Genomic DNA, 26,284 nt, shown 5'->3' with positions numbered 1-26,284 from the left:
GTCTTGTATCTTATTGCGGAGCTTAGTTATGGCAATTTATTTGTTTTTGATGAATGGCGTTTTGTGGGCGTGGCAGTGGTCCGATTACGCCCACAGCTTGCACGGGCGGACGGACAGACAGTCACCCGGATTTCAACTCGTCTCTTCGTCCTGATTATTTATATATACATAACCCTATATCTAACTCGATTAGTTTTAGGTGATACAAATAACCGTTAGGTGAACAAAACTATTATACTCTGTAGCAACAGGTTGCGAGAGTATAAAAACAGGAAGTGGAAGTGACGTTTTCGAAATCAACCATATATAGAGAGTTTATATATGTTTTCATATGAGCTAAACTGTTTTTCAGAGATTTATTTTTTAATTTAAACCTTTGTACATTTACTTACAGCTAACTTGATTACAAGAACGGTTATTTTGGGTTTATTAGACTTTGTTAGCTCAGTTCATAAAATCTCTCTGGATCTGCGTTGATTTGTGAATATGTTGTCAATGCGTGAAAACACATCGCTGGCCTTTTGTGCTGCATCAATTTTAAAATGTAGGCCTCTTACTGCGTAGTAATCAACCAATGGTTTTGTTTGTTTATGATATGCTTCCAGTCGTTTTTTTAAGGCTTCTGCGTTATCGTCACTGCGTCGTACCAGAGGCTCACCAGTTACCTAAATTAACGTCATTTCTAAAATTTAGTTTATTGTTTATTAATTTAGGGTACTTACGTCGTCACGCATTTTGTTTTTCGGTGGGGCGAATTCTTCGTGATACGATCGACCACTTGAAGGGTGAATTAATCGTCCCGTTATTCTTCGTACTAGCAAACTATCATCTATAGAAAACTCAACAACGGCATCGAGGTTTGTATTTCTCTTGGCAAGTAGGTCATCAAGCTAAAACGTATATCAAATACTTGTTAACGAATTACAACCTCATATAATTTAACTTTTTTTTTTTAAATAAAAATAAAATTTGACAAGGTTACAAATAAAAGTTTAACACGGCACTTAATTTTCTTGAGATACCTAACCGATCTTCATGGTATAAAGACATAGATGGATGGGGTTTAGCAAAGTGTAAACATCTCTTTTGGAATAAAACCGCATCGCTCAGATAAATATGAACAATTCATTTAATTAATGCAGATACGACCTATCTTATGAGAGCGCAATGTAAATGGACCTCAACACCGCATCTACCGTCCGTGTACGTGGATATCCGTGAAAATTCGATTTTTCCCGTAGAAACAAGTTAACTGATTGCTAACTTACAACAAAGGGTTACCAGTATCCATATTTTGTGGTAATTATAAAATAAACTTGAATAAATTTCAAATATTCTTAAACTAACTCAAAATCACAGTCGAATACAACTATTTACACATAGGTACCCTATTTTTAATAGTTAGATTTTTTACATTTGATTTATTACATTACGAAAAATAAAAAAAAGCAGGTGAGTAATTTTCAAAGTTGTAGTGTTAGATACACGACGGAAAAAGAAAGGTTTAATAAATGATAATATTCAGGGATGTTGTGGAATCCAAAACAGATTTGTGTAGTTGTCAGAATTGCAAACCAATTCTGATTTTAGATGGTGTCACAGAGTCTGATTGGATTGCGTCTTTTCGAACATATGCAAAACCAATATTCGAATCAGCTGTTTACTAATGTGACAAAATTTGCAAATGAATAAATTAAGAAGCGTTTTATAAATTTGAAATGCTGAATGAAGTCTACTAAAGTTTACAATGAGTTCCGCTATTTTAGCTTTTATTTTATTTGAAGAAAAAAAAGAACGAAAAAAATAAAAGGAATATATTAAAAGATCACAGTAATCCACTTGATGAACCAGGGGAGTCGCATGTGAAATTTGGATTGCATTTACTTGCATGTTTGAATACATGCTTACTTTACAGATTTACATATATTACATTATCGACTGAATAAAGACGCATTTGGGTGTTAAATTACGTTTGTTACGTTTTGTAAATTCTTTTAAAATATCTTTATTTTTTCCATAAACTCCATAATTATGACATTTTTTGTTTTATTCTTATGTTTTCCCCTATAGAAATAACGATAAATTCAATCGTAACAATAATATAAATTATTTTCTTAACTTACATTTCAATTCTGTCAGCAAAAATCCTCTTCCTTTATTTCTGATTAAAAAACCGATAAAATTGGTTTCCGTACCACCCAAAACCGATAAAATTTTTGTTTCGAACGTCAAACTAATAATATCTGAATTTATGACACCTACAAATTTTTTTATCGCTTTCAATTCTGATTCCGATAACTATCAGATTCTACAACAACCCTGATTGACTTCGACTGGCTATTTTCTACTGATTATAAGGGCTTTTCTGCAATGCTGCAGAGAAATTCGAAAGGATTGTAGAAAAGGGAGTATATATGAGGTGGCCTTCTTGTAAACATCGTTGCAGTATGATGTGAACAGGAACCTGTGTTATTGCATTAAAGTAGAGCACAAAGCTCCATAGGGTATTTGTAGACCATAATATTTTGAAAATCGATGGCAAATATTTTTGGTTCTTTTTTGATAACGAAGTTATTGATTTGATCAAAAAGCAAACGGATTTGTATGGACTGCAAGAACTTGGTATAGAGCTTAAATGTACTAGTAGAGTGAATTTCATATACCCTGATTCCTCTTTTACACGGTTTTTATTTAACTAGGTTTGAAAATTATAATTTTTTACACAATTTTATTCCAATTAGCACGATTGTAACGTGCCGAATATTATTTTTCAGACAAATTTTTTGTGAAATATATTCATATCACAAAATTAGAGTAATTTCCTGTTTGGTATCCTCAACCAAGTTTACTGGTCAGAGCAATTGTAAATAGCACACATTTAAGGGAATGATCAATGTATTTTTTAGACGTTACTTAAATGTATGTATGTATGTCCTGCCATAGGTTCTGTTACAAGTTAAGATTATTATAAAAATAACACTACAATACATTTTTAATAGAGTTAATTTTATTTAATAATGCATATATAAAATTAGCGTGGTATAAAATTTTACTATTTGCTTTCACACAAACGCTCAAACGAATCGGCTATTGATCAATAGTAGCACGCACCAACCTATTGTATTACTATTGACGGCGCTGCTCGAACATTTTTGAGACTCTCCAAATTTCTGTGAAGTATTGGACAGGCCATGTTTTCCAACTCTGCCGACAAACCAAATAGCCAATCACGTCGATAAATCCATTTTCCTTGGCATAATTTTATGTTTTATAAGGCGATTTCAGCGAATGCAGTGAATTGGTGCAAGCCACGCCGGAACGACCGCTTATCTTTCTGTCATTAACTGTAGACGTTTGGGAAAAACGATCAAGAGTGTGGTAAACAAACATTCTCGCTGTTTCCAAACCTATGTAAAGCAATTATCGTAATACGAGTTTCACTACCTCCCCACTTAATTTTTAATAAGCGAAAGCAAACACTGAATTAATTATTTAACATGAGTAGTCATTGCATAAAAATTACAATAAAAAACAACACCACTATTTTCTGAGAATTTGTTACCGCGTATGCATTTTAAAATATGTAACAAAATTTATGGCAGTACTAATTATATGTTAAGGATGTTTTATTGTATTGAGGTGTACAAAAATTTCCACAACTCAAAATAGCAAGGCCGAAATTGCAGATCACCTCTGTAACAGGTTCAATGCTTAACGGGAGAAGATTCTCAAAGAATTTTTCTGGAAGACAAACTAAGGAAAAACATTAAAGTGGTGATAAACAAATCATTGCATTCAAAGTACTTTAATTTCATATTTGGTTTATGTCAGTATGACTTCTGATTTCGCTGTCGTTTTTTGCAATAGGTACTTTACGAAAATAAACATGCTCGTGGAACTGCATAAAGTTCAAACAAATGGTAAATAAGAAGGTTTTCATTATATCTAGAAAAACCTATAAAAATGCGTGAGCGTTGTGTAGAAGTTCTAAAATTCGATACAGCCGACGAAAAGCATCTTTCGTTTATGAAATATCATATAGAAACAAGTAAGGAAGGGCTAAGTTCGGATGTAACCGAACATTTTATACTCTCGCAAAGTCAAATGGTATACTCGTTTGAGATTTCTTTGTGGATTGACTGATATTTTCGGTAGAAGGTCAACTATAGGCACTGGGGTCCACATATTTAGTACTTAGGGGCTTTAACAGTTTTAGTTCGATTTAGACAATTTTTTATTCACGCAAAGTTTTATCGCGATATAATCATTGTTGCTTGATATGCATACTCGAAAGTGAAAGAATCAGATGGAATTGAAAATGGTGTTATATGGGAAATATGCGTGGTTGTAGTCCATTTTCGCACTATAACACAGAAATATGAAAAGAACGTTATGCACCGAATTTGGTTGAAATCGGTTAAGCAGATCCCAAGATATGGGTTTTCACCTAAAAGTGAGCGGTCCCACGCCCACTGACTAATTTTGAACGCGGTTCCTATAAAGTCATCTCATACCATCCCAGAGATAAAATTTAATGTCTCTGGCGTGTTTAGTGCTTGGTTTATCGCGCTTTTAGTATCACCGTTATATGGGGAGTGGGCGGGCTTGTCACCCGATTTCACCCATTTTCACACCGTCAATAGAGGTGCTAAAAACATTTGCTTCCAGTGAATTTGGTTATTATAGCTTTAACGGTTTGGGAGATATGTACATTAAACTTATTAGGGGCGGGACCACGCCCACTTAAAAAAAAAATTTTAACTGCAGATGCACCTCCCTAATGTGATCCTGTGTACCAAATAACAGTCTTGTATCTTATTACGGAGCTTAGTTATGGCAATTTATTTGTTTTAATTAATGGCGTTTTGTGGGCGTGGCAGTGGTCCGATTACGCCCATCTACAATACCAACCGTCTCACGGTACCAAGAAACATGTCTACCAAGTTTCATAAAGATATCTCAATTTTTACTCAAGTTAGAGCTTGCACGGACGGACGGACGGACAGACAGTCACCCGGATTTCAACTCGTCTCTTCATCCTGATCATTTATATATATATAACCCTATATCTAACTCGATTAGTTTAAGGTGATACAAACAACAATAAATTAAAAAGAGAAAGCTCGATCTCGGGTCGAAAGGGTTAAGGGCATCAATATCCCATAAGGGGAAAAATATTTTTTATATTTCGATAGTTTATACCTTTATAAACAACATACTAAAATTTTGAATCGATATCTTAAATAGTTATTGAGCCGCTCAGTTCAATTCGGTCCATCAGTTTATTTTTAAACGCGTTTTTCCCCAAACATTTTTTGAACTTTCTGCAGTGATAACTGAATGACAAAAATCGAATATCGGCAGGCCAAAAACGACCCAAATTTAAAGTAAAATTCAACATGTGAAGAACCTGTTTTTTAGCGCCATCTGAGATCTCGTATAACTCAAAAAATAATAATTGTTTTTCCAAAATTTCACTGTGTATTCTTGAAACATGTATAAGTATACCCTGAAAAGTTCAAAACAATCGGTACAGCAGCTTTTTTTAAATTCCCAAAAATCAACGTTTTTGAGTCTGTCAAACTAGGTGTGCCCCTTAAGCTCTAAAAAAGTTTCAAAATGCACAACTGGATATCAAGCGAATATAGGATTGTTGTTTCAAGGTAAACCCCGTTTGGTTTCAGACGACATCAAGGGTTTGAGTACCCTTTATAAAAAAAACAACTAAAATGTGAAAAATTTTGAAAACAGGATTCTAGGGAACACAATGAATTATTTCATTTTATTTTAATATTTTTTAAACAGATTATTGCTTTTAGGCAGTAAAGTAAATAATAATCTTAATCTTACCTTTTGTGCTTGAATAACGGTACGGGGAAACCCATCCAAGAGGAATCCATTTCGACATTCTGATTTGTCTAAATTGCTGTCAATCATATCCACAACTAGTTCATCGGAAACTAGCTTACCCTCATCCATTACCTTTTTTAATTCCGTTCCTAATTTTGACCCCGAAGATATTTCAGCTCGAAGCATATCGCCAGTTGACAAGTGGCATACGCAAAACTTTTCTTTTAGTATTGGAGCCTAAAAAAATATTGTGTATTAAAAGGTGAGTCGACAATAAAGCCTATCCACATGGAAAACCATGCAGTTATTCATATAATTTATTTTTTAGCATCACCACATTTCTGGGGTTATTAAAATAAAATATTGGTTAGGTACTTAAATGTAAATATTTTGGACGAAAATGTGATAAATTTTATTAAAATCGGTTCAGTGGTTTAGGAGTTTATTACAGATAAACAATATCCATAGTATAAATTAATCTGATGAGTTGCAACGGATTCTAATTAAGCCGATGAGCAGCAACAGGTCCCAATAAGAGAGATAGTTCGGCTAGTGCCAGAGCGAGTACTTTCTTGTTACACTTTAACTTCAAAATAACAACAGACTATTATGGCCGGGATACTAAACTCATGCGTCAGGGGATATTTTGTGCAAGCTTAGAGTAGAGTTAGTAAAATATTCTTACGTGTTAACTACTCCCCCCTCAAGCTGCTGACCTTCTTCGGTTATTTTGTAGCTATCGATGGTCTTTTGTATTTTTTCGACGTTTGTCTTCTCTTCAAGATTAATCAATCACTGTTGTTGTTGAAAATGAAAACGCAAATTTTCAAATATTTTTCTAAATTTTCGAGATATACCCGGAATGTCATAATATATTGTTCGGTTGAAAATTGGTTGGTCTATTATTCTTCAGCGTAATTTGAGTCACCCTCTATTATTAACGATCGAATAGATCACAGGAAATATTATTGAAGAAACCACTTTGATCGGAAAATTTAATGGAGAAATGGTCCTGTTGCAACGTATTAATACAGTTCCGCTTTGCACTATGGGAAAACCACTTTATCTATTTAATATAATTTAATGTATAGCTTAGCTACCGCACGCTTAGACGGAGTCTTCTAGTAGATATTAATAAATGTGGTTGATGAGAAAATAATATAATTCATCAACACATTTTATTCTAAACAATGATTGTAAATTTCAAACCAATTCTATTTTTAATGGTGTAGAATATAATAGGGCTTACGTGTATTCGAATATAGTCAACATTTGAATCCAGTGACTTATGGAAACAATTATAACAGCAAATTCCAAATTTTTATAAATTTTAGGGATAAAATTAGTTTTAAAGTGATTAAAAAAAGTAATAATACCATTTAAATGCCATTAGACCTCTTATTTTATGGAAGGTAGAAGGTAGCAAAAAAATATTAATTAAGATTGTAGGGAATCTGATATATAATTGATAATGATATATATTCAAAAGGTATAATAAGTGTGGTTTAGATTTTATGAACAAATGCACATATTTTCAAAATAAATTTTGTAAGCTCTGTTAAAATATATATAAGTAAGTTGCATCACTTAATACCTTTTTTTTTTTGCTAATTGCTTAAATAAAATTAATTCGTCGGCTGACTTTCATTAAGATACCTCACAGATTGACCGACATTTTCGGTAAAAAGTCAGTCATAGGCACCGAGGTTCACATTTTCGGTATCTGAAGACTTGAAAAGTTATGGCCCGATTTCGGCTATTTTTGGACGTAAAATCGCACACCTTAAATACACTTTGTGTGCAAAGTTTTATTTCGATAATGTCATTGACATTTATACACTGTAAAGTGAAAGAATCATATGGAATTTAAAATTGAAGTAGGCGTGGTTGTAGCCCGATTTTGCCCAAATACAAATATAATGAGCATCAAGTTTTGTTGAAATTGTTTGAGCAGTTCCTGAGATATGGGATTTTATTTAAAGTGAGCCACGCCCATTTTCCACTTTTTACATCGCTTTCTTTGAAACTCTTAAGTGTAAAAGTTTAACTGACAGTACATAAAATATGCGCATGCTCAGTTTTTGTTGTGACTTTACAAGAGTAAAGGCTCAGTTATGCATACATAGCATAGCACTGCCATACATGAGAACTGGCACATAAAGAATCTGTTGAATAAGTTTTGCATGTATTTGGTTACCGAACGTCGAACATTTTTTGATTTAAGAGTATAGAATGCTGCGAACCGGTATAAGTCAAAAGCAAAAAAAAACAATTTCTTCGAATAAGTGGATCACAAAGGAAAGAAGGAATTTTTATAAAAATCATCCTAGAACCCCTTATAAAGATTGAAATTGGAATATGTCACTCAAAGTTAATTTTTGAGTCTATCACGTAAATTTCATTAAATTATACAAAAAAAATAACTTGGAACTTTTTTCAGTTTTTTATAGTTTTAGTTACTTTAATATCGTTTTTTTTTTTACTAAATTTCGCGTTAAATTCCTACTTTAGAGCACAAAAAAAGAAGAAGAAACATTTTTTATGGCAGACCAGTTTTATCATCCAAAGGATCCACTTGAAGTCAATGATTGAGATCATTGATCCTGTAATCCCAAACATATGGACCTTTTTATAGAATTCTATTGAAAAAAATAAAACTTGTTTTGGATGGATTGTATACGGTAGTCAAAGAACATCGGCAAGGTTATCATCTTATACAACTACAACAATAACCCCGCTTGAGTGTGACGCAGTTCATCGATCTACTAACAAAATAATGCGTTTATGGAAATAGACAATAGCTTTAAGCAATTTCCAGACAAGCCTTACAACGTTCACCCTACGGGGACTCTTTGAAAGCAGAGCATATGTGTTGTATGTCGGGGTCTACTTTGGATGGGTAGGGCACCCTGGTTCAACGTGCCAACTCCAGCTCGAGAGAAGGTCCTTGTCGGGCCTTAAGCTTAACCTTTGGTGGCAGAGAGTTATAGATGACTAATGAGGTCAAATATTTGGGTCCCGCTTTGGATTCCACTCTACGTTGAAAACAGTATGTGGATCTGACCATGCTTAAAGCCACAAAGGCACTCATGGGGTGCAATCGCCTGGTTGGTAAATCTTGGGGATGCAAACCAAGGATTATCAGGTGGATGTACACCATGGTGGTGAGACTGATGGTTACATATGGAGCGGTGGCATGAGCCCCGTAAGCATCGCATATTTCGGTAGTGCTTCAACTATCGTTACTGCAAAAACTGGCCTCTGTCTATGCATCGGGTGCAAAGCGTACATGCTCGACGGCAGCTAAATATACAATACTTCAAATTACAGCAGAAATGTATGACAGAGGGAAGGTAACCAGAAAATTAAGGCATTATGTGATGAAACACCACTGGCTCTTTTCTCAGGGGATAGCATTACTAAAAGTCTAGCATCAGCATAGCATTAGACCACCACTAGCGATGTGCTATTTGTCGCGTCTATATGTTCCGCCAGCTCCATTCCCCTACGATTATTTGACAGGCTGTAGTCTGTCACATAGGGAGTGGTCCACACGTTACGTAGCCTCATGCTGCCGCAATACAGCGACAATTGCACCTAGTTCACGCAATAGATAGAGATAGAAATAAATTGAGACATGCATCGCGACTTAAGGTCTATCAATTCCCATAACAGCCAGTTCTACGATACCTGATTTTATCCGTCCAATGGCAGTTATATTGGAGATATAACCCTGTTTGGATCGTTAAGTCATAAGTTAACTATGTCATAACTTTTAGAGCAACATCTATAAGCAGATTTGCTCCGTATCCTCCTGATCCGTGCTCGCAATGAGTTCAAACCGGGCTCGGATGAATTTTTCTGCTACGTCTGAGCCAATACGCTCCATAACAACTTTGATTAGGTGCAACATATGAAATGGTTGGAGCCATCTTAAGACCTGCTCAGGCCCTAAGACACATAGGGAGTGGACCACAAGTTACGTGGCCCCATGCTGCCAACGCACTACTGCGACACCAGCCTTAACGGCTGTGCAATCTGCACCATGTTCGCGTACTGAGCCGCCACTATAGGCGAGTGGCCAAGAAAGGACCTCTACGGCCCTAAGGAGCTCTAGGCAGCATGACTCCCAGTCTGACCAATGGTAAATCAACATAAGCGGACAAAATGGATAGAGCACCTGAAGTCCTGCAACCTCTCCACCGGTGTAAGTAAGCTTTGGACTACTGTCAAGGCCTTGTCTAATCCGAAGAGACATGCCGACCGGGTTGAAATTCAATTCGATGGCTATGCCTCATCGGACCCGAAGAACTGTGCGAGCTATTTAGCAGGCAGTTTACACTACACCCTTCGACCGACAAGGCCAAACGATGTGTTACCCGACGGCCGCGCAAAATGCCAAAAGACTGCGCACCTCTTACTTTCACCGATGGGTTCAGAGTGTCATCAAAGAGGCCAAATCGTCTAAATCCTGATGACTGCACGATATTGACGTCGGGCAATGGAATCGATGGCATGTGCCAAAAGCAAACAGCTACCTCTCAGACCTTTCTCGCTTCTTCTCTGCAAAGGGTCTGACACTCTCCTCCACTATATCCACAGAGACTATATTCACATATTGGACGAAGGAATACAGACTGGACCTAAACATTTCAGTCGATGGCACAAAAATTCCGACAGTTAATAACCCTAAAATTTTAGGCGTAACATTGGACAGTCTGTGCTCCTTCACTCCTCACACGACAGCGATAACTGCCAAAGTACAGAGCCGCAACAAAATCCTCAAATGGCTTGCCGGCAGCTCTTGATTAAGAAACGTTGTTGGCAGATAAAGAAACGTTGTTGGCAACATACAAGGCAATCGGTCGGTCCTAAACTATGCATCACCAATATGGTCGCCTGGATGTAGTGCAACGCAGACGAGGAAGCTTCAGACTTGTCAGAACACTGCACTCCGGACTATCACGGGATGCCTTTTGATGTCCCCAATAGAACACCTGCACAGTGAGGCCCTTATGCTTCCGGTTAAGGAACATAACGAGCTCCTCTCCAAGCAGTTTCTGCTGGGGTGTTTTCGTAGAACTAGGAGTCAAACCACCACCCATAGCAGACGTAGAGCTCGAGGTGCCTCGCGAAACCAGAGAGACCCTCGCGCAGCTTCGTTCTGGATATTGTAGCAGGTTAAACTCCTACTTATCCAGAATAGACCCTGACATTCCAAACATATATCCTGCGTGCAATGAGGCTCCGCATAATACTAACCACACCTCTTTGCATGCCCAACAAGCCCAACTCTTCTAACACCCTTTTCCCTATGGTCCGACCCCGTCGAAAGAGCCTGTTTCATGGTCCTCCCCTTAGATGACCTCGACGACAACCAAACTATCACTTATCATCCAAGCGGGGACTAGATAACCGTTACAACAACAACAATTTAGTCTGCCGGAAAGAAAAGTTATCATTAAGTTGTGGAAAGATGGCGAAAGCTTCAGAAAAATTGGGCAAACTATTGGAAGAACGTATTCTTCTGTCCAGCGCGTCGTAAACGATTAAAAAAATAAATATAGTTTAAAAAAACTAAAGACACACGCTTTTAAAGAATATCGAACTAAAAAGTTGAAAATAATTTTAAAAATTAATTTAAACAAATAATATATAAAAAATACTAGTATAATTGAGGTAATTTTAGTTCGATATTCTTTAAAAGCGTGTTTTTTTAATTTTTTTCTTTTAAACTATATTTATTGTATATTAATTGATAGTTGTTCGATAGCCATCGCAACACTAATCTTACTTTCAGTAAATATTAAAAAAAAGTATTTTGAATAAAAATTTTTATTTTCATGTTATGATTCTTTCAAACAATTTTTTTTAAGCTATTGAATAGCTTTCATCGCGGGCTTTGAGCGCGGTACCGAATCAAAAAATTCCGCAACCAAACTAAGCCCAACACGATTACAAAGTATGCGCAAAATGTTTGCATACTTTTAGGCATATTTTGACATCTCAAACGGAACAAATCAACTGAACAGACAGAACAAAAATAATAATATATAAGATAAAAAATTTTAATGCCAGACCAAAATATGGAATTTAATAAAAAATAAATTATTCAATATTCGGATTCATAATATACTAATATTATGTAACGTTATTATTTGGTAAATAGCTACCCCACCTTTTGGAATAGTATCTCGTTTGAATTGAACAATACAATTGAAATTAGGTATTTTAATCGGATTATCAATGGTAACAAATTTCCACTCATCTTCGGTGGCGTTTTCAACATCAACTTCGCTGATAAAAAGTCAGAGCGGTTGACAACTTTCCTTTCGGAAAGATTGAATTTGAAAATGAATAATGATAATGATTTGATAATGAATAACTTCTCATTTATTCAATTCTTGTTTATTTTTTATTAAATTCCATATTTTGATCTGCCATTAAAAAATTGTATCCTAAATATTATAATTTTTGTTCTGTCTGTTCCGTATGAGATGTCAAAATATGCCTAAAAGTATGCAAACATTTTGCGCATACTTTGTAATCGAGTTTAGTTTAGTTACAAACAGACATACAAGTGAAACTAATATAAGCGTGTTAAAAACGGAGTTTTAACGTCAAAACCGCGATCTGGCCAACCAAAAATATTATCAGCCCGGGAAGACCGGAAAATAATAAATACGGTGAAAGTTAACCCTCGAATTACGTCCACAAATATTATTCAAGACGTAAATGTAACCATTAAAAACAATTTGTGCCGAAACAGTTAGAAAAATTTTACGAAAAGCTGGATATAATGGTAGTGTCGCTCAAAAGAAACCATATATTTCAGCTGTAAACAGGCGAAAGCGCATTAAATTTGCTCATAGTTATATAAATAAGTCGCCGGATTTCTGGTGACAAGTAATATTTTCGGATGAAAGTAAATTTTTCATTTTTGGCATAAAAGGTCGACAAATTGTGTGGCGCAAGTCAGGAACTGCCCTTGAAAAGCAAAATCTTGTTGGTACAGTTAAACACGGAGGTGGCGGAATTATTGTGTGGGGTTGCATGTCGGCTGGTGGTGTGGGTGAGCTTGAATTTATTGAATCCACAATGGATAAATGGGGATATTTGAACATTTTAAAAAACAATTTGAAACAAAGTGCAGAGAATCTTGGATTACCTTCGAAGTTTTGGTTCCAACAAGATAATGACCCGAAGCATACTGCGGAAATAATTAGACTTTGGCTCTTGTACAATGCTCCTACAAGTAGACAACTTAAAACGCCCCCTCAATCACCTGACCTCAATCCTATTGAGCATCTATGGGATCTGTTGGAAAAAAGAATTCGTCATCATGCAATAACAAGTAAAGAGGCTTTGCGATACCTAGAACAGGGTATCAGAAATTGGCTCGATTTCTTGACGTCCAAACCGGAGAAGTTCTTTTGGGATGGGATCCACAAACCAGAAAGATTGGCAAACATCGTAGCTTCCGATGGGCAATACTTTGAACATTAAATGTATAACAATTCTTTCACAATAAAGTCTTAATTTACGAAAAAAAACCGCAGGATATTATGCATACACCCAATATTTTAAATTTTTTAATCAGCTTATTCTTAAAAGATTCAGATAGGGAGTCTTACTATGATTGCGGGTACACAAAAGTGCTGGATCAAGGTGTCCTTAAATATCCTACCATAGTCTCGAACGGAACTACGAAAACAAAACAACAAAACAAATATACAATATTTACAGACTTAAAGAAGTACGGATCTCCTGTAAAAAAGTCGGAAGGAGCTAGTAGCCCCCTGCTAGTAGCCCCAGCGTTTTTAACGAGCTCGAGAACAGCCAGCGCAAAGACAGGAGCAAAGCTTGGTCCATGCGCTAAAGTATCATTAGCAAGGTAGCTGAAGCTAAGTCTGGTTCCAGGAAAGCGAAGGCAAGGTATGCGGAGAAGCGACGTGCTGCCCACCTGCTGAGAAGAGTGACGGGAGGGCAGTCTTGCCAAATTTTAAAGACTTTTAGAGGTTCAGCCGTCCGCCAAAAGACCGAAGACTAAGGGCGTGACGCCGACTAAATAGTTTGCTGATAGGCCCGGAATCGCATTATTATTGGTGGATGAGGGAAATCTCAGAGGTAAAATCTCCAGAACGCAATGGAAATGGGTGCAAGCTACACTGACTCATGTAAATAGCTTTTAAGCAATCCAGGTTTGCGACCGTTATGCACAGAGACCGGATAGTACCAGGGCGTATGATGACGAGCTATCGGTCGAGCTATGCAAGACCACAATATATCGGCTACGCGATCGCCGCCGGATAAGATAATGCAACTCATAACAGCCTGCAACCTGAATTCGCCGACTGAGGCCTTTGAGGACCCCGAAGCAGAATCTGGTGTGGAGACGAAACGAGCTACAATGCAGATTCTGCTATTGTTAACAAAATAATCCATAGAGCCGCTGACAAAAAGTGGCGGGAATATTAACTATGGGTTCACAAGTCGGACGCCGATGCGCGACCACTTGGCATCAGAAACGGAGTGTAAAGTCGAGGAAGATCCAATGAATCTCGACTGACGTGGAAAACGGTAAGGCTAGGATATGTATATTAGCTAATAAAAAACTCAATGTTTTCATGTTACACAGCTATAGTAATCAAGACACCACAAAAATAAGTTGGGAGACGGGCAGCAACAAATACCGACTGGTGTTATGCAATTTGCCGTATGAAGAAGAGGAAGTATCATCACAGCTGATAAAAGAGCTGGTACGGGACAGCGAAGCATCCAGGTGCTTGACCATACTTGGATGTGATTCCAATGCACACCACACATTATGGGGCAACACGGATATCAACGGAACGGGTGAGTTGCTCTTTAACTACTTGTTAGATACTAGGCTTTTGTTAAGTAACAGAGGTAATATGCCAACATTTGTAACAAGAAACCGGCAGAAGGTATTAGACATTACACTCATGTCGGCAGAATTAATAAATAGGTTAACCTTTTAGAATCCCCGCCACAATAAATGCATAATTAAAGAGAATGTAGACAGGGTACCAGATTTCAGGAATCAGAGGAAAACGAACTTGCAGATGCATCTGTAAGAGCCTAAAAAAACGTATTCCTATGATTCCGCCATTCCAGCCAGGGAACAAAGAGGACCTGGACATCCTCGTTAAACAGTTTACAGACTCTTGCTGAGAAGGGGTAGAGGTCGCTTATCCAATAACATGTAGTAGAGGAAGAATCAGGCCACCACGGTGGTCACCCGCACTCAAGAACATGCAGAAACAAGAAACAATTTAATTTAGTTAAACTATCCCAAAGAAAAGAGTAGGGATAGCTATTATTACCTCTTAAGGGGTTACATGGGTTTCGCGGCTTGAAAAACTTTTTTTTTACTGTCTTATTTAATTCTATAACATCTCTAGAATATTGTCCCATCAGTAATAGTTTTGGAGATACAGCTTTCAAAAGCTCAGCTATATGGTCACTTAAAACTTTAAACGCGTTTTTCTCGAAACTGTGTTTGCAAAGTCGGTTGTCAAGATTTCTTTACTACTCAACCGATCTCAATGAAATTTTACACAGGTCTATGAGATATAGTTTACAAGGTCTTGCCGCGGAGGTTTTTTTTTTGTTCAACTATTTAAAAAAACGAAATGTCGAGCAAATTTTACCTAAATTATCATTTTGTTAGAAAAAGATCTGCCAAAATTCCAATTTTAACTTTTTTTATTTTCCTCCGTTCAAGCTCGAGTTTATGGTCTTAACTAAAACACATATATTCTTTTTTCATTTTAGATGATCCTGTCATGAGTTATGCTGACAACGCGGACGCACCTTTTTTTCGAAGTTTCACCGGAAATGACGTTACAATGGCGGAGTTTTAATTTTTTTTTTTTTTTGAAAATCTCAGAAAATATTCATTAAATGACTGAAAAAAGTTTAAATTAAATAAATAATTTTTTATATAGAAAAATTTAAAAATTATTGAAAATAGGCCTTTTTTTACCCGACGAACCCCATGAATCCCTTAAGCTAATATAAAAAAAAATGTAAGGAAAGCATAAAGAAATTCGAAAATAATTAAAAATTAATTTTGAAAACTTAAAAACTTCGAAAACTTAAGTTAGCTTAGGGGTTATATCACTTTAATGGGGTATCCGCCTACTCTCGTGTGCAAATTTAACTAAACAGTTTTGGAATTAACTTCAATAAATATTATCAGCATTCTTTTAAATGTTTATTGAGTGCAACTAATGTTGTAGAAAGCTAATATGTTGCTCAATGTTCTCGAATAATAACAAACTTTTTAATTGGCAAAGTAAAGTATTTTCTACAATTTTATTAATTCTACGAACGTATTCATTAATTAAAACAACAAGACCAAAGTTTAATCCTCGAAACTGCGTTGGTTTGGCATTCAACACAGAGAAAAAAGTTACCAATTGGTACAACATAAATATTCAAATATCAACAAAATAATCTATCATGTCCCAAAACGTTATATTAGGTAAAGTAAAAAAGTTCGTTCGGTTTTTTATTGATTTTTCAAAAGATGATAACTTTGTGTACATTTGTCCGATTTAAGTCAGATATGCGCCGTTTTGTTCGTAAACTTGTTGCCAACGAGATGCCTACTACATTTTACCCCTCTCGTAGAAGGATGCGTCCCTATTGGCAAAAAACTCGGAGAGCCAATTTTCACAGGCCTCTTTTGAGGCCAACTTCTCACCATTAAGCGCGTTCGTCATGGACAGGAAAAGATGGTAATCACTTGGTGCCAGCTCCGGACTATAAGGTGGGTGCGTTAGGACCTCCCATCCGAGCTCCTGGCGCGTCACCAAAGAACTGTGTGACCTGGCGTTGTCCTGGTGGAACACATTTCGGCCTCTGTAGATCAAAGATGGCCTCTTCTGGATGAGTGCTGCCTTCAAGCGGTCCAGTTGTTGGCAGTAGAGGGCCGAATTGAGCGTTTGGCCATAGGGGAGCAGCTCGTAGTAGATGATTCCTTGCCAATCCCACCAAACACACAGCAAACCCTTCCTGGCCGTCAATCCGGTCTTAGCCACCGTCTGGGCCGCTTCTCCGAGCTTTGACCACGACCGTTTGCGCTCGATGTTGTCGTAAGTGACCTATTTTTCATCGCCAGTCACAATCCGCTTCAGAAACTTGTCGATTTTGTTGCGATTCGCAGATGGAAATTCGGTCTATCATGTTTTTTGCGTTAGTTCGTGTGGCACCCCCCAAACATCGAGCTTCTTTTTCAAACCAAGGTTATGCAAATGGTTCCAAACGGTTTTCTGGCTTATCTTTAGTTCCTCAGCAATTAAATAAGTGCTCACGTGACGGTCTGTTTAAACTATTTACATGATTTTATCGCAATTTTCGACGACAGGCCTCCCAACGCGTGGTGCATCTTTGACATCGAAATTACCGGAACGGTACCTAGCAAACCACTTTTGTGCTACACTTTCGTTTACAGTATCGGGCCCATAAGCTAAATAAATTTTTTTCAGCTCAAAGAAAATTGTAAAATATATCGAATTTTCTCTTTGCTGGTGTCCATCTTTGACGAGTGCTCGTACTGAGTCAATCAATCGGAAAACTGTCAAAGACAAACTTTTAGCGCGAATAAACACGTTTTCAGCGCCGTATCCTATGACATGATCCGATACGTAACACTAGTACTATGGACAATAACGCCGTCCACCCATTATTTTGGTACACTTTGTTCCAGAGAAAGTCTGTTAATTACAAAATGACAAACCAAACAGTATAAATCTGTTCGATGTCACTATTAAAAAAAATAATTCCGAAAGGAGTCTCATTGAAAATCACGTATCTAAAAAATCACTCGTTACATGGTTCACAAGAAAAATATATTTCTCATTTTTTGAAAGCTTTCATTCATTTGTCTGAAGGAGCAAAAACGAGAACGAAAATGAACGATTTTCAAAACACCAAAACTAAATTCACTCGTTTTTGTATTCATTTAAATTTCCACTTTCACTCGGATTCCTGAAACTACCTGATAATTTGTATTATGTTATTAAATATAATATAATATTAATATGTCCACTTTATTTCTTAAAATCTTATTAAACATATTGACTGTTATTTTCAGTATAAAGGTAACTGGTATTAGCGTGTACCAAAATCACTTCATTTGATATATAGGGGATAGTAGGCTTAAGAACATGTTTCCACGGAACCGATTCTACTATAATTATAAAATGTCCAAGACAATATATTCAGTTAAATTATATACATATATTATTACATACTGAACCGATCTCATCTGCAATACCAACCTCCTCAAATTATCGCTTATACAGATGTGAGGAGTTCCGTACAGCACTCCTCATACAGGTTGCCAGAGGCTTCAAGCGTTCGATGACCAAGAGGTGCTCCTCCTAATCCAGGGTGTCATGCGATTCCCGGGCCCATTGGATGATTTGCAGCCAGGAGGTAAATTCGGCTGTATTTTAACGGAGCCTTCCCAACATCGGGCTGCATTGGGAAGTAACTGTGGCCTTACTGATTCACGAAGTTCTGACGCGGGGCGTTCCCCCTTAAACAGAATAGACTCGGAAGCTCACCTTGTTGAGCCAACCACCAAAAACGACAACGACCACACCAGACTGCAATGCGTCGGTTGCAGGTAAGAGTGGTCCAGGAGCTAGGCGCAAGTTCAGCTTTCTGGGCGCTCTTTCGCCTGAAGAACGCACACTGTTCGAAGAGCACGCGCGAGACGATGACGACGTGCCCTCTTGCAGCAGCAATCAAAAGGTGTCTACCACGACGGGTATAGGTAATGCGGTTGTGGACCCCACAACAACCTCTTCAAGCAGGCTCAGCCACTCGGAGGCGGACGACCCCAAACAGGATGGGTCTAAAGGTGCGCGCAAGAGGAAGAGGAAGCGGGGGGAGAATACCCCCAGAACCAGCAGCGGGATGCCAGGGTGACCCAGACCATCCACGCAGGAAAGGCATGATCGGTGGCACTCTAAAATGGTACCTCAGGCACTTGCAGGACGGTAAGTTCCCGGAGGAAGCATGGAAGCTCTCCTCAAGCAGAAGCAGGGGCAGCAACCTATCTCTGGCTGCGAAGAAAACGCAGAAGCGAACACCGCGTCCGTCGCGAGACGCGGGTACCAAAGGCGCAGCCGAGTTAACGCAACCCCGAATGGGAAACGAGGAAGCGAAAGGGCGGAACCACTGAACGTAACAGGTGAAACCGCGACACGTAGAGCGAGCAGATAACGCCTTTAAAACCCCCAAGTTCAAAGAGGCAAAAGGGGAGTCAGCCGCCGGCGATCGGAGGACAACGTTCCGCTACAAATACCAACACGGGTGTTGGGGGTCAGCGCAAATATTCGGAAGCCCTTAAAGCCATCCGGATGGCGGTGCTGCCTCGCAATTACCCGGCGGAGGTCTTGGGGTCGGAAGAACTGACAGCGCTGCAAGACAGCGTCATGGATGAGGATGTGGGTATACTACAGGCTGCTACTGTGGTGCAGGGTGCTACAGCTGTCGTAGGAAGAGCACTAAACAAGGGTGCTACGATGATTGAAGGGGAGCTACCCTCCCACAGAAGCTCCTAGAAGCGCAGAAGGGGCAGAACCAGCAGGACAAGAATGAGGACAGCGATGAACAAAGATCTGCCTCTCTTGGAACCAGTCCTGTGGCCGCCAAGGCCAAAATAGAAGTTGCTCAGGTGAACCTACACCACGCGACGGCAGCCTCCGCTGTTATCGCGAGTAGGTTCCTCTCAGATAACCTGGGTATCCTATAATCCAGGAGCCGTGGGTCTTTGGAGGAGCAGTCAGGGGCCTCAATACAAGAACAAGCAAGGTAATCTGGGATCCCTCATGTGAGAGACCCCGGTCTTGTATAGTAGTTAGGAACGATATTGATTTCTTCTGTATTTCAGAGTTCCTAACGCAGGATCTGGTCGCGGTGCAGGTGAAGGACAAGGAAGGTGCAGACCTCTTCCTTGCCCCTCCCGCAATTCACCATCTAATGGAATTTTGCAGGAGAAACATGTTCCCCCTCAAACTGGGATGCGATCACACGGACTGGGGCAGCACGGACAACAACGCAGGGGGTAAGTCTCTTCTTGAATTCATTATAAGCAGTAATTTAAGCATTGAGAATGTGGGTTGTGAACCCACATTATCACCAGTACCAGAAGGGAGGTCCTTGACATAACTTTGTGTAATAAGCTAATGTCTGGGCTGATCTCACAGTGGAGGGTGTCGAAAGAGCACTCCATGTCAGATCCCAGGATCATACGGATCGCACTGAAAGAGGAGGTCGGGGACCTTCTGCCAGTTCGTATCTGTAAAGTTAGGCAGGTAGGAAACGATGCTACACCGCTAGAACTAGAGAGAAGGCTTGCTTGCTACAAACCAGTTCATAATAGACGCGTACCAATGCGGTCGCCCACAAGAGACAACCACCAGAAGACAAGGCTGTTCTTGGTGGTCTCTGACTGACACATCATTGGCCTTAAAAGGATCTGATGGGACCTATACGACCAACGCAGATGAAAGGGCAATGGCATTCTTGCTTGCGCACTTCCCGGAGACTATTCGGGACGAGCAAATTCCACCAGTGGTCGCACATAAGCCAGATCGCTCAAATTGAACAGCTGCAAAGAACTTATTCAATGCAAACTCAATCAAGTGGGCACTGGCTTCCTTCTCGAAATAGAAGTCACCAAGGGCACTATTGCCGTACCTTGTTGGGCTGAAGGAAAGGGATTATAGACAACCACATAAGATCGAAAGCGCTAGAATTCGCACCCCTACATGCAAATCAGCACCTGCTGTGTGCACGTGGTCCTGGTCTACTAACACTGCTCTGTACCAGCTATCGAAGCTACAAAGACCTGGGTATGGCGCACTTGCCCCACCCCTCCATTTAGTTATTAAACAGACTGCGAAGTATTCCATGCTGCTTATGACAGCAGAGAGGTATGGAAAAGATAACTTAATCTCTTCTCAACAAATGATTTACGAAAAAGTTTGAAGTTACTCTCGGCAGTAAGGCGGACTGGAGTGATTCCGCAATCGAGCAACTGTTGAGAAACAGCACAATTCAGTGGTACACTGACGGCTCGAAAACATCGGAAGGAATTGGAGCAGGCATTGCGAAACCACATACCAAGCTTTCCACACCCATGGGTTGTTTTCCAAGCATCTTTCAGGCAGAAGTATTTGTCATAAGTGTGTGCAGTAATAAATATCCAACGCAACTCTCGCAATAAGAGTATTGCTATATTCGGCGATAGCCAAGCGGCGCTAAAAGCGATCTGAGCCTACCAGATTCAATCGCCACTAGTGGAGGAGTGCATAGGAAGGCTACTTTGTACGGAGGAGAGAGTGGGAAGAGAAAGTTATTGGTAGCAACAGGTATGCGCCATGCTAAACTGCTACTGGGAGGGTACAATCTAGCCAGGTTCAGAGCTATGATAAACCTCCCCAGAGACAAACTCCGGCTCCTTGTCGCGCTCTACACTGGGCACTGCAGGCTCAAGAAACATCTGTCTAACATGGGCACAGCTTCTTGTGAAAACTGCCGGTTCTGCGACATGGGGCCGGAAACACCAGATTCTAGATTGCACTGCAATTTGTAGACGCAGGCTCAAGGCCCTCGGTTCCATTTATGTGGACAGTTTGTTAGGTTGCTGGGACTTTGGGAATACATGTGATGGAGGAGAGGGCGCAATAGACCCTTGGTCGCGGTGCAAAACCTCATATTAATCTATATATCTATTGTTAAACTATCGTATGACTTCAATATGTTTGGAGAGGTATACATTGTTCGAATTGATCACGCATTTTGTATTAATCTCCAAGCAACACAGTAGTTCAAGAACTCAAAACTTAAATTGTTGGGTAGTATCATTTCTGTTAGTAAATATCCCTATTATAATATGGAATAAATATACTTTTATAATAATTTATCAAATATGATAACTTTACAGAAAAGGTAAGTATATAATTTTACTCATTAAGATATTTTTAAAATTTACTTTATTTTTATAAAAAAAATTTACTTTATTTTTATAAAAAAAATTTACAAATCTTCAAAACAATTATAAAATTTCAAAAAATTGAAATCGAGATCCTTAATTTTATAAATTTGAGAACATATTATTTTCCTTATGAATTTGTATTTTTAATTCAATACAATTCTAATAATTAATTTTGGTACCAAACTACAATTGTTAGGCTTTTTGCTAGTAAAATTGAGATGCCCTTTACGAATGCATATGTACGATTGTAGATAATGTTCAAAATTAATAAAAGTGCGAGAAGTGCCTAAAAAAAAAGCCTTAGGAGAATTAATTCATTTCACTTTATTTTTGCAATATTTAGACAAGTTAAACATAAATAAAATTATTTAAATGAACCTTAATGCGGCTTGGTACTGGAAATGGATGAAATTGCTTTAGTACTAGCCCCTTATGAAATTTTAAACGTACTGTAAACTTTGTACCATATATATCGGTCAATATGTAAGATATCTTCGCAAAGTTAAACGAACGAATCATTTTGGGTGTATAACATACGAAAATAGTTGAATTCGATATATGAGTAATCCCAGCCATCCTGTACTACATATTATTTTTGTTATTCTAGTAGATCGAATAAATATCCTGCTCAATGTGTAAATCATCTCTTTAGTATACCGTCCTAGGCTTTCGGGGATAAAATGGGTATTGGCGGCAGATCAAGAATATAGCCGCGGGAAACTTATAGTTTTCGAGATAATTACGTTTAAAGTTGAAACTTTCAACAATTTAGAGTATAAACCCCGAACAGGGTTATTTTTTTAAAGTGCGGCCGAAGGCCAATAGTGCAGAACGTGCATCCCACGATTTCAGGGTTAAGAGGGTATGGTTGAATATAGGAGACTCTCCAGATCACGAATATATAATTATTACCGCCGGAAACTTATAGTTTTCGAGATATTTGCATTTTAAATTAAAAATTTCATAGTTATTTTTCTTTCATTGCACAAAAACAAATGGGTTCCATATTGATAATAAGCCATATCTATTATAGATATATATATATACCTATCTTTATATTTTGCAAACGAATTCAAAATAATAATAGAGGATTATACCCCAACTACATAAACCATAATTTTAATCGTTCCCTTCTCTTGATCAATCGTGGTATTGGATTTGCCAGTGTTAATTTTTTGAAGCGCGGCCGCCAATGCAGAAAAAATTTGGACGCGTTTGGAATAACGACCACCCCGGTGTTGGATCGGCCAGGGTTATTTTTTTGAAGCGCGGCCGAAGGCCTCCAATGCAAATAGAAAAACTAACCAAAAAAAAAAGTAATGTCAAAGAGGGTAATCACTCTCTTTAAATTTCATTTTCTATAACGGATTATAACGGATATTGTTACAACTAAACAAGGTACCGTTCCTTTTTTTGGCCGGTTTGTCATTGAATTGGTAAATATTGTGCATATAAGTTAATTTTGTAGAGGGTAATGGAGGGTATTTTATTTATTTGGATTGCTTTCATTCGTTTGGATATTGCAACACTCAATATGGAACCCAGTTGTTATTATGCATATAACGAAAATTGTGTAAAAATAAAATGATTATTTAAGTCATATATTTAATTAAATAATATAAAATAAATATGTAGAAACATTGAAGTGAAGTGTTAGTGTATAATAAGTTCATAATATAAAAGAAAAGTTAACCATAAATTGAGAAATTGTAAGATAAAATTGTGAACTTAAAATGCAAATATCTCGAAAATTTTAAGTTTCCGGCGCCAATAATTATATAGGGTCGGCTTTAGAATAACGTCCCACGCTTTTGTAGATAAAATGGGTATGGGCGGATAGAGGAGATCCTCCAGATCAAGAATATATATAGATATAGCCGCGGGAAACTTATAGTTTTCGAGATATTTACGTTTAAAGTTGAAAATTTCAACTATTTAAAGTACGTATTTTTGCGATTTAAAATAAATTATACACTTATATTTTTCACTTTTATATCCACTAACACTTGAATAATTCGTTTTTAGAAATTTTTTTTATATTAGATGTTGCTAAATAGCTTTATTTCAATATTTAAATCATTCTTCAATTTTATTAATTTTGACAATAACAAAATGATTGTGAATGTCAAAACATCAGTGTTGCCATACTAATATATTTTGTAAACGAAGAAAAATAAAATAAACAGACAGATTGTACCCTAGATACAGGAAACAACGCAAAAAGAATTTCTGCGCGTAAAATCTTTGGTACACCCCGGTATTGAATTCACCAGGGTTATTTTTTTTGAAGCGCGGCCGAAGGCCGCCAACGCAAAAATAAGTTCTGCGCAAAAAAACCCTTGATACACCCCGGTGTTGGACCGACCAGGGTTTTTTCTTTGAAGCGCGGCCGAAGGCCGCCAGCGCCAAAAGAAGTTCTGCGCGTAAAAACTTTGGTACACCCCGGTGTTGAATTCACCAGGGTTATTTTTTTTGAAGCGCGGCCGAAGGCCGCTAACGCAAAAAGAATTTCTGCGCGTAAAAACTTTGGTACACCCCGGTGTTGAATTCACCAGGGTTATTTTTTTTGAAGCGCGGCCGAAGGCCGCCAACGCAAAAAGAATTTCTGCGCGTAAAAACTTTGGTACACCCCGATGTTGAATTCACCAGGGTTATTTTTTTGAAGCGCGGCCGAAGGCCGCCAACGCAAAAAGGAGTTCTGCGCAAAAAAACCTTTATACACCTCGGTTTTGTATCGACCAGGGTTATTTTTTTAAAGCGCGTCCGAAGGCCGCCAACGCAAAAAGAAGTTCTGCGCGAAAAATATTTTGATACACCCCGGTGTTCGGACCGACCAGGGTTATTTTCTTTGAAGCGCGGCCGAAGGCCGCCAACGCAAAAAAAAGTTCTACAAGATAAAAGTAATATTGTCATAGAGGGTATAACATAATACTTAACATCAATGCTTTGTAATAGTTTATTTCTCTAGGTTTTGGATTCCTGTATTTGGGGTATTATCTGTTTTAATTTCTTTCAGTTCAATTACAAAAGATGTCGATAAGGTAACACTGGTTATTTGAAATTTTGCAACCCTTTTGCTATTGTCAGAAATAATAGTATTTAACAATAATTTAATTATTGATTTATACTATTTTTGCACTATATAATGTAAAATAAATGTGTACAAACGAATTAGTGAAGTGTTAGTGGATATAAAAGTGGAAAATATAAGTGTATAACTCATTCGAAATGGGAAAAATGCGTACTTTAAATAGTCGAAATTTTGAACTTTAAACCCAAATATCTCGAAAACTATAAGTTTCCCGCGGCTATCTAATCTATCCGCCCATACCCATTTTATCCCCGAAAGCGTGGGACGTTATACTAAAGTTTTCCCATTATATATATACTTATATATATTCGTAATCTGGAGAATCTCCGCTATCCAACCATACCCTCTTAAACCTGAAATCGTGGGATGGTATACTAAAGTTTCCCGAACGGAGTTCGTAGATCTCTGAAAAACATGTATATATTTTATATATATATTAAGTATACATAAATTATTAAAAAAAATTCACTTTCCTCTCACGGATTTGTAATCTTCGCGTCAATATAACACGATTCGAAAAGGATTATCACGGCCTCCTTCATTGGGGGACCTAAACTATACATTTACCCAACCTATATTATGTAATCTAAAATCTAAATGATCAAAACAACCCGGCTTTATTATTTTATTACTTTTAGTGCGAGCTCTTACTTGCGTTCCTTTTCCGGAACCAGGCGGCCCCAATAAAACTGCATTTATTCCTATATCTTGCTCATATCGTGGCAGAGGAACACTATCACTCGGCGCCATCCTTTCCACGATGTACTACTTAATTTGTTTTGAGGATAGTATAAACCACTATTGAATGGATTCAACACGTACTTAATTATGATAACTTCATTTCTTACAGAGCATGTCGACAGGCAATCGACGGTTTCTGGAAATCTGTATTACCAGCAATGCCGCCTATGGAGGGTGCATATATCTTATGCTTAGCAATAGTTGTCTAAATAAATATATTGCATCGACAGCTGGCAATAAACTGTAATTTTAGTAGTGTGACAGCTGTGTTTTTCATTCTTAAACAATTTGGAGCAGCAACATGTACATACTTGTATATATTAGAGAACGTTTATCATAGTGAAGGTTTACGATGTGCCGATTGTCACCATACTTTCGCAGGGTACTGAAAAAGTTGAGCGTGTTTCACCACATTGTTGGTAGAAAATCCGCTGTGCCGAAAAATAATAAACTATGGGTCGCTGATTGCCACTGATCCTTTCCCCTATGACAGCTTTACACCTACCTACCTACAAATCATTGTAAATATCTATGTTTTTATATGAGCATTCATACATATG

General features: G+C 37.9%; 1 protein-coding gene and 1 long non-coding RNA gene across 2 annotated transcripts; both read right to left on the bottom strand.

Moving 5' to 3' along the window:
- Window positions 1–314: 314 nt before the first annotated feature.
- Window positions 315–25,824, bottom strand: Ak2 (Adenylate kinase 2). Its single transcript, XM_014242785.3, has 4 exons — window positions 25,635–25,824; window positions 5,851–6,087; window positions 723–890; window positions 315–665 (listed from the first exon to the last, which is right to left on the bottom strand). The coding sequence occupies exons 1-4, from the start codon at window positions 25,731–25,733 to the stop codon at window positions 450–452; spliced, it is 720 nt and encodes a 239-aa protein (XP_014098260.1). The 5' UTR covers window positions 25,734–25,824; the 3' UTR covers window positions 315–449.
- On the bottom strand, window positions 22,200–25,628 carry LOC138857176 (uncharacterized). The gene is made up of 2 exons (XR_011396194.1): window positions 22,343–25,628; window positions 22,200–22,287 (listed from the first exon to the last, which is right to left on the bottom strand). It is a non-coding gene; the product is annotated as an uncharacterized lncRNA (long non-coding RNA).
- Window positions 25,825–26,284: the final 460 nt, after the last annotated feature.

The sequence above is a fragment of the Bactrocera oleae genome, chromosome 4 (genome assembly GCF_042242935.1).
Source record: "Bactrocera oleae isolate idBacOlea1 chromosome 4, idBacOlea1, whole genome shotgun sequence".
Lineage (NCBI taxonomy): Eukaryota > Metazoa > Arthropoda > Insecta > Diptera > Tephritidae > Bactrocera > Bactrocera oleae.
This window is presented reverse-complemented; position numbering and strand designations above follow the sequence as displayed.